We start from the raw sequence: 15208 nt of genomic DNA, 5'->3' as shown, positions 1-15208 counted from the left end.
TTGCCTTTCATCCTTTCGGGGTCGATAAATTAAGTACCAGTTACGCACTGGGGTGGATATAATCGATTTAATGTGTCTGTCTGTCCGTGTTTCTCTCCTCTGTGTTTAGCCCCTTGTGGGTAGTAAAGAAATATGTATTTCGTCTGCCGTTACTCTCTGAGTTCAAATTCCGCCGAGGTCGACTTTGCTTTTCATCCTCTCGGGGTCGATAAATTAAGTACCAGTTATGTACTGGAGTCGATCTAATCACCCAAATTTCGGGTCTTGTGGCTTGAGTAGAAAAAGAATCGTTAGCACGCTGGGCAAAATGCTTAGCGGCATTTTATCCATCTTTACATTCTGAGTTCAAATCGCATCGAGGTCGACCTTACCTTTCATCCTTTTGGAATTGATAAAATAAGTACTAGTTGGGCACTGGGGTCATGAAATCGACTTGCCCTTTCTCCCGAAATTGCTGGCTTTGTGCCAAATTTTGAAACCAATATTTACTAATTGTTGACTAATAATGTTTTCCTTCGCTGCATGATCATACCAACTTGAATTGTTCGTTTTCCTGGCAGTAAATACAATAGCAAATTAACTATTCATTTCCGTGCAGATGACGTCTCTAAGTCATTGATAAAATTATTTGCTTTAACCCTTTTGCTATCAATCTGCCCAAGATTGTCTTTCGTTTTATGATACAAATTTTACTGCTTTGAAACGATTTATATCAAAAACTTACATCAAATTTTTATGTTAATCACCTTCTTATTAATGGGCAAAGTTATTTAATTAAATTCTTGACTGTTTTCAAAATTTGGAGGAACAAATACAGTGAATTTCAGCAGAAATGCCTTAACAAAGGAATTAATCTGAGTTTTAGTCTGCTGTAAGACCTATTAATACGTGAAATATTTCATATGATGGAGAACAGAATCTCCAAAATATTCGCGGCGCGAAATTGTGAAAAAAAAACTTATTTCTAAAAACAGGCATTTGTTGAAATGCTTCCAGAATACGAGTAAAAATACCGACTAATATTCCTCAGAAAATATACATAACGTTGTCTGTGTTGGTTTGATCTCAGATTCTTAAAATCTCACAGCACATTGTGCATCTCTTCCTAACAGCAGTCACTCGACGATAGTCGCCGTTTTTTTTTTTTTGTGTTCTCTCTCATCATTTCCCCGCCATCGCTGCCACCCCCACTGAAGCCGCCGCAGCCGCACACCCCGCCACCACCATAAGAGAAAAGAAAAAGACAGAATGAAACTGAAGACTTAGTGCCGTTTCCTTAGTAGAAGGTAGTCTCGGGCAGAAGGAGCAGCTGATGGTTTTTAGTTTAGCAGAAAGTAATAATATTTTGTATATATATAAACAATTCTTGTAAGTTTTGCTCATGGTTTCTTTGCATTAAATCCTTCTCTTCAAATAAGATTAAATCATGGAAGAAGAATTTGCTGCAGATTCGGAAGACGAACAAAGGAGCAACGATCCAATTTTGGAAAACATGGAGTGGGAATTATATAAAGCTGTCGATGAGGGGAATATCGAGCGATTTGTAGAATTATTAGACAGGGGTTGCGATGTGGATTCGTTCTTCATTGACGAAGCAAACATTAGCACCAAATCACTTTTGCATGTTTGCTGTGAAAAAGGTAAAAAAGAATTAGTTAATATCTTGCTAGACAGAAACACCAATTTGTCCGCACGGGACAATTGGGGTCAAACTCCGCTAATGTTTTGTATTTTAGCTGGACGGACAGAAGTGGCCAAAATCATGTTGGATTATCGGCCAGAATTAATAAATGATTCCGATAAGTATGGAGACACTTGTCTGCATTTCGCTGCCCTCAACGGTATGCTGGACTTTATGGATATATTGTTTCAATACAATGCACGCGTGAATGCGATCAACCAATACGGTTTTACACCTCTGATGAGCGTCATCATCTCCAGGGACATCGAATCTACCGACATACGTAAAAGTGTTGTCAACTTGTTGATTGCAATGGGTGCTGAAATTAATCTGTACGAACCACGTGGAAAACGTACCCCCCTGCAGGTTAGTTGCAATTTTACCCACCTTTCATTTACCCAATCACACTTCAAGCGATCTGAGATAAGTGAAATTCATGTCAAAATTAAATGACATTCATGCCAAAATAATTGCTTTTTATTATTATTATTATTATTATTATTATTATTATTATTATTACTATTATTATTATTATTACTATTACTATTACTATTATTATTATTATTATTATTATTATTATTGGTATCATTATAGTCAAACTGAAGACGACGAATTTACTACAAATGGATCTTTTTTATCCTTTACATAATTTTAAATAATTATTCATAAAAAAATATCAAAGCTAACATTGTTTTTTATATATCGCTGTTGCTATTATAAACAATTTATAGGTAAAGACACATTATTTCTTCATCGCACTCAAAACTTATTTCAAAAGCACGAAAATAAACTAAACTATCTTTCATATTGGACAAAGTTGAAACAATTTTCTTCTCTTCTCAGTATTTTCTAGCTTTCTCTTTATATCAGATTCCTTCCCCATATATATACATACATACATACATACACACACACACACACATTATATATATATATATATATATATATATATATATATATTATATATATATATACACGTTTATATATTTGTTTTGCAAGATTTTTGGCTAAACTGGCAAAATGACCATTCCTAAATACAACAATTATATATATATATACATACATAGACACACATGCATGCTTGTACGATCTATGTATGTACACACACACAAACACAAAATTGAACTGATGGTATATCCCTCTTCTAAAATGACCCTGGCTCTCTGGATATTATTCATGTATTCTCGCTCAGATGTCATTCTAGATGTCTACCCATTTGATCACCTGTTGAGTCTTCTGTACATTTTATGAAAACCTTCCCTTCTCGAGTTTCACAAAGGTTTTAGGGAAAAAATGGGAAAAAGTTCACATGTCTGTGTGTGTTTGTGCAAGAGTAAAATTTTAAAATTTCTATTTATGAAAGTGATTTCAGAAAAAGAGGTCCATTATCATATTTATTCATTTGAAATCATTTAATATTATAATGCGCAAAGACATTCCACAATGATGCTTCTACTGTGAGCATTTTACAAAATAAAAACCTAAATACTTTTCTCGTCTCTGACAATCAGACACACACACACACACACACAGAGATTAGTCTTTAGCAAGAATGTTGATAGTGACTTCGAAGCTTCGGCTTGCTTAGCCTTCATTGGGCTTCATAGCACTGTCAACACTATTCTTGGTAAAGAATAATGGATATGGTCTCTTCAAAAAGTATTGAGTAATCCTTTCGTTTAACGTAAAATTGTTTTTATTATAACTCAACATAAAAACAAACATTAATACAGACAAATAGATAGATAGATAGGTAGATAGATAGATAGATAGATAGATAGATAGATAGATAGATAGATAGATAGATAGATAGAGAAATAGATAGATAGATAGATAGAGAAATTGATAGATAGATAGAGAAATAGATAGATAGATAGAGAAATAGATGGATAGATAGATAGAGAAATAGATAGATTGACAGATAGATAGATAGAGAACTAGAGAAATATATAGATAGATAAATAGATAGATAGAAAGATAGATAGATAGATAGATAGATAGATAGATAGATAGATAGATAGATAGATAGATAGATAGATAGATAGATAGATAGATAGATAGACAGACTGATAAAGGCCAAAATACTGGAAACTTTCATTTACATATCCCAGCTAAGACAACAGAAGAAACCTTTTGTAAGCGCATCATTGGAAATCAGGTCAACAGCTGACCGCCAGATGGGTTTGTTTACAATGTTGGGTGTTAGAAAACAGACCAAAGACCAGGCAATAGACCGCCAGATAAAAACAATGAAGTCGTACATCTATTTCTAAAACGGATGCAGGCTGTTTTTGTTGTTATTCTTCTTGAAGTTATTGTTGTCGTTGATGATGATGTTATCGCTAATTATAACGATAATGACTAGAGCAGAAATGTGCTCTGTTTTATTCTACAAATATCTCGTTAAAGTTATATAATTTCCTGTGATTGTACCAAAAATTATATTTATAACCAACACTGTAAATATAAGAGAATTCATGAAGCATCATAATAAACATAATATTAATGAGATTAAATTGCATGCTGCATGCTTGTCTGTAACGAGGTGCCCTGGACGGCACTGCTCCATCACTATTTAATGGTGCATCTTCGGATTTACAGTAACTCCACTTTGGCATTATTACAAACTAGCAGTATCGCCCGGCGTTGCTCGGGTTAGTTTCCACCCTTTAGAATTGGAATTTTTGAAAAGTAAAAATTTTGCATTATGTAGCTTGTTATTCTCTTTGAGTGAACATTTTTCTGGTTGAAATACACCGAAAAATGGCGACACGGCAGTAAAAAAATCGTAAAAAATAGGGATTTTCATAGAAAAAAAGCACCTTTCTGATGTAAATAATTTTTGGTCTTAACATGGTCCGATTTGAATTTTTTCTTCTACGGAAGGAAGAGCAAGCCTTCTTCTATCATACTCTCAATTTTGGTCAACTTGCGCCGCAGGGTCTCGGAGGAGATGGTGTTAGTTGAAGGCTACCAAACCTGCCACACACAGACAACTTCAGCCTTATATATATATATAGACTAGCAGTATCGCCCGGCGTTGCTCGGGTTTGTTTCGACCATTTAGAATTGGAATTTTTGAAAAGTAAAAATTTTGCATTGTGTAGCTTGTTATTCTCTTTAAGTGAACATTTTTCTGGTTGAAATACACCGAAAAATGGCGACACGGCAGTCAAAAAATCGTAAAAAATAGGGATTTCATAGAAAAAAAAGCACCTTTTTGATGTAAATAATTTTTGGTCTTAACATGGTCCGATTTGAATTTTATCTTCTACGAAATGAAAAGCAAGCCTTCTTCTTTCATACTCTCAATTTTGGTCAACTTGCGCCGCAGGGTCTTGGAGGAGATAGTGTTAGTTGAAGGCTATCAAACCTGCCATACACAGACAACTTCAGCTTTATATATATAGATTAGTGCCCATCCAGAATATTCAGCATCGTTTGGGGAAAACAAAAACACCAGACGTATGAAATAAAAAGTTGAATTGTATTAAAAGTAAACAGTTGAGTTATTTTAAGGAAATTGTTGTTTGGTAAGATATACATTTTTTTTTTTTTAGCTACAGACTAACTGGTGGGTGTACAGTGCCGGAAAGTGATGCAATAAAAAGCATTAAACTGTGTATATTTTTCGCAAGAAAGATAATATCTCTCATCCTGATATTTATCAACCTGTCATCATCTTTCCCAACGTATCAAAGTTGATGGAAAATATGGTAAACTATCTCTTCAGTACTTTCATTTGATCTCCCTACCCAGGGATTGATGACATGGTCTCCGTAGAATGAAACCATTAAAATCTTGCTTTCTTTGTAACACACCCATAGTTTGTTACCCTTGTTAATTCTAAGGAGAAAACTAAGTTTGCTGTTTTTTGTTTAACCTAGATATTAACAAAGCCTTCTTCTAACTATTCTTGCTAAATGATTTGAATAATCTACTTATTGATGAGTTGGTGGACATGAGAGTAAAATAGCCATTAAACACAGAGCTAATCTTCGAGTTTGATGCAGGGCTTGCAGCTCTGTCAGTGAAAATATTTCTTATTTCAAATTCAACTGAAATTAAAATAAATCTGTCAATCTTGAGCAAAGGAGGTTCTGTGTCTCAGGAACTGGTGACGTTTTCTGGTTAAAGTCTTTCTCGGAGAATTGGACAAATGAAGCGACTTCAAACTCAAAGTAACGGGAAGGTGTTAGAATGGATTGCACAGACATGAGAACTTGGAATGCCTATGGCGATGGCAAAAAAGAAAAAGAAGAAAAATCTGCAGAGCTTTTGTGCAAATTAGTAACGAGAAATATCTAGAAAAGTTGTTTGTATATGATCCCATCACGCAACAGGGGCACGACAACTGGTTTTATTGACCAGTTACAGAACACTGTCGTTAACCTTATATCAGGCATTGGCAACCTTCTTCGAGAAGCGAGCTGCACGAGACATACATCATTATCAAGCGGGCCGCACCACTGAAAGAAAAGAGTCGAAGCTAATTTTTCGTTCGACATGCCTTTCAGAGAGTCCCACGAGCTGCAGTTGGCCAATAGCTGTCTTATGTCATCCCAATTCAAATAGCTAAAGATATCAAACCGCATAGTCGATGATGCCGGAGCATTTGCGACTAAAATATCACCTTGCATACTAAAAGTTAAAATTCCTCTTCAGGATGTGAAAATATTTCAAATCTGAATAGTTGGTGACCCTCTTGTACAAGAATATCTCAAATCAGAATACTATAAAAAAAGATCTGAGACGCTGTACAAATATTTCAGTCGCCCAAAGTAATCCAATTGATTGCAGCCATAATTTCTGTTACAGTTGCTGTTTGGAAAATCATGGATGTCGTGATTTTCTGTTCTGTTTTCCATTGTAAACAGGGGTGTCTTTTGTTTCTGTTGATATAGTATCAATAAACATATAGCTACATTATATAATAATAAAGGCATTTCTTTGTAACATAAATGAATATCATTAATATACTTCCATTAAAGAGAATTGTTGCCCAGTCAACGAATACACTTAAATACATACATGCAAATATATGCATACATATATGTATGCGTACATATTATATGCATACATGCGTGTATATATCTATACACACATGCATTCATATATATATATATAATTGAGAACAATTCTTAGTGGTTGAGTCCATTTTCGGATCTATATCTAGCATAAGAGCGTCTACATAGTGGATCTCTCTCATAGTTGTGTATATATATATATATATATATATATACACACGCACATACGGAATCATTGAAAGTGATTGTGATTTAAATTTATTTTAATTCGAATATGTTTTAAAATTTAGTTTCTCGGGAAAGTTAAACAATCCTGTTTGTGTGTGTATATAATGGTGATAGGAATAAAATTCCCAAAGTGAAACCTGTGTGCTAAAACAATTGTTTCCTCTAAATTATATATATATATATATATATACGTATCTGTAAATATAAATATGTGTTTATTGTCACTGTAAAGTATTTGGCATTTTGCCCAAGTTATATCTTGCACAGATTGCAAAAGTGAAGGCCAATTGGTAAATAGCACAAGAATGTAGTTAAGATAACAGCGAGAAGGATTCTATGTAGAAGTGTCTGATACTAGCAGACTGATCTTGTTAAAGAAGAGGACAACAGGCAAACTCCTCTCCTTGAAGTAAAAGCGATAGAGTTTCAACAGACTATTTTAATAATTGTACTCTTTTCAGCTTGTGTTATTAGCAAGAAGAGACTCTCACGTTAGTATATTCTGCTAAGATACACCAACAAAACAATTACGTATACAGATGTAGACATTTTGAAGTTATAATTTAGAATTTTATGAACATAATTATCGATCGATTTCACTTAACTAAACTTTTCTGGTTTTGAAATTTAAAAGTAAAGCAAAGTAAGTTCATAAAAATTACATAACACCCTTGTTTGTTGTTGTTTTTTTTTTTTGGTCTGATTGTCAATTATTAAAAGCAAGCCAAATGGATGTAACAGACCAAGATGTGGCCATGCTCCTTGCCATAGAAGACGACGATCCGGTAGCGCTGCGGGAAATTTTAAAAATGGGAGCCGAGGCTGACACTTATTGTTATGATTTGAACGGTATTCCAGCTAAATCAATGATTCACATTGCATCGGAAAAAGGTCGGTTGGAGTGTTTGAAAGTTTTACTGGATTACGGCGGATCGGCGGATGCCAGTGACCGCTGGGGTCAAACACCAATAATGTACAGCATCATGGCAGGAAGACGGGAAATTACCGAATATTTACTGGAAAAGGAACCTAGTTTAGCGAAAGATTCTGATCACAAAGGGAACACGCCTCTTCATTGTGCTGTGCAGGCTGCATGTATCGAAGACATGAAGTTAATTGTTAGTCGAGGAGCTGAATTAAATCGCCAAACAACGAGAGGTGTTACTCCACTTATGCTGGCCTGTCTAGAATATTCAACCACTTTGGTTAATTATTTAATTGAAGCTGGAGCTGACATCAATATGAGAGAATATAGAAATAATTCTACGGCTTTGCATGTACGTAAGCTTACTCTATTTCTTTAAAAATTTTCTAGAATTCAAACCAAATGTAAGATCCATATATTACAACTGACTTTGGAAGAATTCTCAAATCAGTTATAATTCTTTCATATAATCTTTTTATATCGGTGTCCAGATATATGGATATTCTTCAGGATTATCCCTAAAATATGTCATTCTATTGTTTCGTGTCTCTCACGCATATAATTACGAAATTAATTCGACGAAGGAATTGCTTGCAATAATATATGTATGTATGTATGTATGTATGTATGAATGCTAGTGTGTATATACATACATATGTGTGTGTATCTCTCTCTCTCTCTCAAACAAATATATGCATATATATATACACACACACATACACACACATGTATGCATATGTCTATATTTGTGTTTGTCTCACCACCACCAACCGATGTTGCTGTGTTTACGTCCTCGTAACTTAGCATAAGTCCTTGGGTCAATTTGTTCGACCAAAAAACCTCTCAAGGTGGTACTCCGGCATGGCTGCAGTCAAATTATTGAAACAGGTAAAAGAATAAATGAACATGTCGACCCAAGGACTTATCCTTTGTTAGCCTAATACTTACCCTATCGGTCTCGTTTGCTGAACCGCTAAGTTACGGGGACATAAACACACCAACATCGGTATATAAATTATAGAATTAAAGGTAATGCTATGCAACTTCGTAGTAATCCTTATTATTGATATTGTTAATATATACGTATGTATGTATGTAAGTGAAGGTGCGTGGCTTAGTGGTTAGGGTCGTTGTGTCCTTGAGCAAGACACTTTATTTCACGTTGCTCCAGTCCACTCAGCTGGCAAAAATGAGTAGTACCTGTATTTTAAAGGGTCAACCTTGTCACACTCTGTGTCATGCTGAATCTCCCCGAGAATTACGTTAAGGGTACACCTGTCTGTGGAGTGCTCAGCCACTTGCACGTTAATTTCACGAGCAAGCAGTTCCGTTGATCATATCAGCTGGGACCCTCGTCATCGCAACCGATGGAGTGATCCTATGTATGTATGTAGGGACATGGCCTAGTGGTTAGAGCAGTGGACTCGCGGTCGAGGGATCGCAGGTTCGAATCTCAGACCGGCGATGTGTGTGTTTATGAGCGAAACACCTAAGCTCTACATGGCTCCAGCAGAAGGTAACGACGAAACTTCTGCTGACTCTTTCGCCACAACTTTCTCTCACTCTTTCCTCCTGCATCTTGCAGCTCACCTGTGATGGACTGGCACCCTGTCCAGGTGGGGAACCTATACGCCAAAGAAACCAGGAAACCGGCCCTTATGAGCCAGGCGTGGCTCGACAAGGAACAAACATCATAAGACTGTGGTTTTGATTCCTGGACCAACCAATGTGTTGTGTTCTTGAGAAAAACACTTCATTTCACGTTGCTCCAGTCCACTCAGCTGGCAAAAGTGAGTAATCCTGCGACAGACCAGCGTCCCGTCCAGATGGGGAATTGGATCTTTTCCTTTTGAATGGCAATTTTCAACACAATTTCTAATTAACTAAACACTTTTAAACTTTGTATACTGGTAGAATGTGTCAAAATAAAACATTTTTTTCTCTTGGCTTTCTTGAGAAAATTGTAATTTATAAGTTTAACGTAGTTTAATTTTTCGAATTTTAACCAATCAATGGCCTCTATTTAGCTAAAATCATTTGCTGCGTCTAAAACTGAGACAACACCCTGTCACTGACCCCAACCCTAACCTTACACTAACCCTAACCCTAACCCTAAATTTTAGCCTTTCGGTTCTTTTTTCTTAATTGTTAAATTAATTTAATTGTTACGCGTGTGTCTAAAATTATTTGTTTTGTTTTTGTTTTGAGATACACGTGTATTGTTTAAACTATTTTCCATTGCTTCAGAAAAACAATGAAAGGCTAAAACGAAAGCAATGGAAAATAATTAACAAAGAAACTAATTCTATAATTTTATACACATGCTTTCCGAACGTAAACATAACAGTGACAGGATGCTGTATCAGTTTTAGACGCAACAAATGATTTTAGCTCAAAAGAGAGCATAGGATTGGTTAAAATTCGAAAAATTAAACTACGTTAAACTTACAAATTACAATTTTCTCAAGAAAGCCAAGAGAAAAAAATGTTTTACTTTAACACATTCTACCAGTATACGAAGTTTAAAAGTGTTTAGTTAACTAGAAATTGTGTTGAAAACTGCTGTTCAAAAGGAAAAGATCCAGGGAATTTATACATCACAGAAACCAGCCTTTATGAGTTGGCATGACTCAAAAGCTTTTACACCTGAGCACTGTATACAATAAGTTCATTATTATGAAGCAGGTAGAATATTTAGGTTGCATATGGCCGGGTTAAATGCTAAAGAGTTAAAAGATATGATGGTTAAGCTTACTTACTTAAACTCGTCACTTCATGTGGAGCATAGACCATCAACTAACTTTTCTCCACTCTTCACAACTCTGAACTGCAGAAGAGATGTTGTTGATCTTATGGCTTTCCAAAGACCATCATCTCCCTGGTCTTGTTGGTTCTGAATTGCCACCAATGCTCCTGTAAACCCATTTTTATCCCTGTGAAAAGGTGATCCATGTTAGACTGGCCTTTAACCTGTCCAACATGAAGGGCCCTACAAAGAGCTTGTGCACTGCATGGCCAGAGCTATCTGGGTCATTGAGACACTCAAGCCACCACAAAACAACATTGACCGGACCTTGTGGTGCATGGTCAAGCTTGGAACGACACCTTTAACCATTTAGCATCGAGATTACTCTGTTAAATGTTAATATCTTAGCTTTGAGATTTCAATGATGTGATTATTTTAATTCTAAATTAACATTGTAGGGTAGGTGTAAGAGGCTAGATCTTGTTGGTTTGAACATAAAACAGGTGAAATATTTGGGCTAGATATGATTGGTTTATATGCTAAAGGGTTAAAGAAAATGGCTGGCTGGATGAAGTTATCTTAAAAAGATTGAATATAATTCTTTCAAACATTAAGTATCATGATTGGTATTATCTGTTATCCTTTTTTACATGTCTCAGTCATTGAAATGTGGCCATGCTGGGGCACCACCTCGAAGAGTGTAGTTGAACAAATAAATCCTTGTACTTATTTTCTTTTTTAAGTCTGGTATTCTATCAGTCTCCTTTTTTTCTTTCTTTTTTTTTGCCAAACTGTAAATTTACAGGGACATAAAAAAAAAACCAACACCGGTTTCTAACAGTGGTAGGTGATAAACACATACACATAGATATGATTTATATGATGGGCTTTTTAAAGTTTCTGTCTACCAAATTCACTCACATGGCTTTGGTTGATCTGGGGCTATAGTTAGAAGACACTAATCCTAAGTACCATGCAGTGAGACTGAACCCAGAACCATGTGTTTGGGAAGTAAATTTCTTAACCACATGGCCGTACCTGCACCATTTTCCCATTTTACATGGAATTCTTGTGATAATGTTGCAACTGGAGCAATGTCTGACACATCTGTGTTATCTATAAAATGTGGGTGGAATAGAACAAAAAATTTTTTTATATCAATATTTCTGAAAGTTGGAACAACTTTTTGAGGAATGAGAAAAGTGAAACATTTCATCGAGGGCTTTCTTTATCTGTAAGAAATGTGCCAACCATTTTCTGTGATAAACTAAACAATCTTATGATCCATCCAAATTCTTTTTAAGAATTAGGAATTTCAATGCTATTAAGGGGGAAAAATCTCTCAGAAGAAGTATTGTTTTGAGATTTTTTATACAATAACCAAAGAAACTAAGGATTGCTTTTTACCAAGAAGGAGTTAAATTGAGATCTTTTCTACATGAAAGAAATAGCACTAAATTTGTGATGTTTGAACAGAATTATGATGTACAATCAAAATCAATCAACATCAATGGAATTTGTAGCTGTGTTAGCAGTGCCGGCGGCATGTAAGAAAACCATCCGAACGTGGCCGTAGCCAGCGCCGCCCTGACTGGCCTCCGTGCCGGTGGCACGTAAAAAGGCACCATCCGATCGTGGCTGTTGCCAGCTTCGTCTGGTCTCCGTGCCAGTGGCACGTAAAAAGCACCATCTGATCGTGGCTGTTTGCCAGCCTCGTCTGGCACCTGTGCCGGTGGCACGTAAAAAGCACCCATTACACTCACGGAGTGGTTGGCGTTAGGAAGGGCATCCAGCTGTAGAAACACTGCCAGATCAGACTGGGCCTGGTGCAGCCTTCTGGCTTCCCAGACCCCAGTTGAACCGTCCAACCCATAAAGCAGATATTAAATGATGATGATGATGATGATAGGGAATGCTGAAAAGTTCCTAGATTTGGGTAAAAGAAAATACAGGAGGATCAGTTAATTATGATTTTATTCAACATATTTCCCTCTCAGATTCACACACTTATCACAGCAACCCTTCAGTTTTTCTAAGCCCTATAAAAGAACTCCAACCAGGCCTTTCACGATAACCTTTCTCTCTCTCTCTCTCTCTCTCTCTCTCTCTCTCTCTCTCTCTCTCTCTCTCTCTCTCTCTTCTCTCTCTCTCTCTCTCTCTCTCTCTCTCTCCTCTTCCTCTCTCCAGCTGCTGTTGAACTTTCACTGTTGTCTCACTACCATGCAACATCATACAAGCTACCTACACAAACTGTTTGTTGTCAATGGAGTTAACAGCTTTTCCATCTTCTACTACCCTTGAAGCCTTCAGTTTTCCTAAGCCCTGTAAAAGAACTCGGAAGGTTGGAGCTCCAACCAGGCCTTTTGCAATACCTTTAAAGCCAGGATCTTTTCAGCACCCCCTCGTACAATAAATGTGAGTCAAGATGTCTCTGTTATCATAATCTATTTTATGTATGAGACCATTAAATTTAGGATCATTCTTGTTTGTAAAACCAGCATCCCGTCCAGTTGGGGAATTTATACATCACAGAAACCAGTCTTTAGGAGTTGGCATGACTCAAAAAGGTAACTTTCATACCTGAGCACTGTATACAATAAGTTCATTATTATGAAGCAGGTAGAATATTTGGGGTTGCATATGGCTGGGTTAAATGCTAAAGAGTTAAAAGAAAAGATGGTTAAGCTTACTTAATTAAACTCTTCACTTCATGTGGAGCATAGACCATCAACTACTTTTCTCCACTCTGAACTGCAGAAGAGATGTTGTTGATCTTATGGCTTTCCAGAAGTAAGACCATCATCTCCTAAGACTTGAAAATTGGTGTAAAGACAGTTTTTAATCAGCAGTGGTAGTTAATAACAGACATGTTCTTACTGATCATACTAAAATATAAATTTTGAGATACTGGTTTCAAATTTTGGCAAAAAGCCAGCAATTTGTGGGGAGGAGTTAAGTCAATTACATCGGCGCCAACTGGTACTTATTTTATCAACTCTGAAAGGATGACAGGTAAGGTTGTCTTCAGTGGAATTTGAGCTCCAGATGGAATGCTGCTAAGTATTATGTCCAGTGTCCTAATGATTCTGCTAGCTCACTTCCTTAAATGTTGAGATATCGTATCTATTTCTTTATTATCCACAAGGGGCTAAACATAGAGGGGACAAACAAGGACAGACATAGGTATTAAGTCGATTACATCGACCCCAGTGCGTAACTGGTACTTAATTTATCAACCCCGAAAGGATGAAAGGTAAAGTCGACCTCAGCGGAATTTGAACTCACAATGTAATGGCAGACGAAATACCGCTAAGCATTTCGCCTGACGTGCTAATGTTTCTGCCAGCTCGCCGCCTTTGCCATGTTGAGATATTGTATCTTCAACTCTTCAGTGACAGACATTGGAAAAAGTTCCAATCAAATATTAGTGTTGTTAGAGGTTGAATAATCACCAGTGATGCATTGTTTAGGATATTAATTTTTGTAATTTACATGATGCCAACCATCCAACCCATGAAGGAAAACAGATGTTAATGATGATGATGATGATAATGATCATAACAATGGTGATGATGATGATGACAGGAAGTTATTTGGTTCTGTGGTGTTTTCATTGATTATTTCTTGTGTTATGAATTTTCAGCTTGCTTACCAACAACATGGTTCCGGGTTCATTCCCACTGCATGGCACCTTGGGCAAGTGTCTTCTACTATAGCCTCGGGCCGACCAAAGCCTTGTGAGTGGATTTGGTAGATGGAAACTGAAAGAAGCCCATCGTATATATGTATATATATATATATATATATATATATATATATATATGTATATATATATATATATATATATATATGTATATATATATATATAATATATATATATATATATATATGTATATATATATAGGGAGAGTTTACGAAAAAAACAAAAGACGAAGACAGGTGGTGTATAAAACAAACAGATGTATTAGTATAACGCTCAGGAATAGAAAAAGTCTTTTATGTTTATATATATAAAACAAAGTGGAGTTGTAAGGTACTTCTTTCAGTTTCCGTCTACCAATTCCGCTCACAAGGCTTTGGTCAGCCCGAAGCTATAGTAGAAGACACTTGCCCGGAATTATGTGGTTCATAAGCAAGCTATTTACCACACAGCCACTCCTACACCTACTTTTTATTCATATTTCCTATGACTTTTTTATTATGAAGCTACTTTCCTTGACACCTTTTTGTTGTCAAGTACACATCACATGTCCCATTAGTGCAATAACATCTGCTGTATGTATATATGGGCCAATGCCAGAAATATACAACTTTTGTCTCAGTTCACTCATATTCCATCAATCGTGCTAATTAATAGCACATCCCCAACAGTTCATGCTCACCTCATTTCTCTCTCTCTCTCCCTCTCTCCCTCCTGACTCTTCCTCTCTCCAGCTGCTGTTGATCTTTGACTAGCCATGATGTCTCACTACCATGCAACATCATACAGCTACCTACACATAAACTGTTTGTTGTCAATGGAGTTAACAGCTTCTTCGCCTTCTTCCACTGCTTTCCAACTGCAGTAAACTAATGTTTTATGTAAAATCTTCTCTATCGTT

The 15208-nt window shown here is 36.2% G+C and overlaps 1 protein-coding gene across 2 annotated transcripts in view; it reads left to right on the top strand.

Annotated features, from left to right (window-relative positions):
* The first annotated feature begins 1245 nt into the window (after nucleotides 1-1245).
* Nucleotides 1246-15208, top strand: part of LOC115222198 (ankyrin-2) — a 36276-nt gene continuing 22313 nt past the window's right edge. Inside the window, exon 1 of one of the 2 annotated variants that reach the window (XM_029792348.2) lies at nucleotides 1246-2047. In XM_029792348.2, the coding sequence (XP_029648208.1) occupies nucleotides 1427-2047 (621 nt within the window). In that variant the 5' untranslated portion in view covers nucleotides 1246-1426. Of the gene's footprint in view, nucleotides 2048-7585; nucleotides 8214-15208 lie in introns of those variants that run through there. The other variant, XM_029792349.2, reaches the window with a different exon arrangement.

Source organism: Octopus sinensis, linkage group LG19 (assembly GCF_006345805.1).
Source record: "Octopus sinensis linkage group LG19, ASM634580v1, whole genome shotgun sequence".
In the NCBI taxonomy this organism is placed as follows: Eukaryota; Metazoa; Mollusca; class Cephalopoda; order Octopoda; family Octopodidae; genus Octopus; species Octopus sinensis.
The sequence above is the reverse complement of the archived record's forward strand: the minus strand, read 5'-3'. Positions and strand labels throughout refer to the sequence as shown.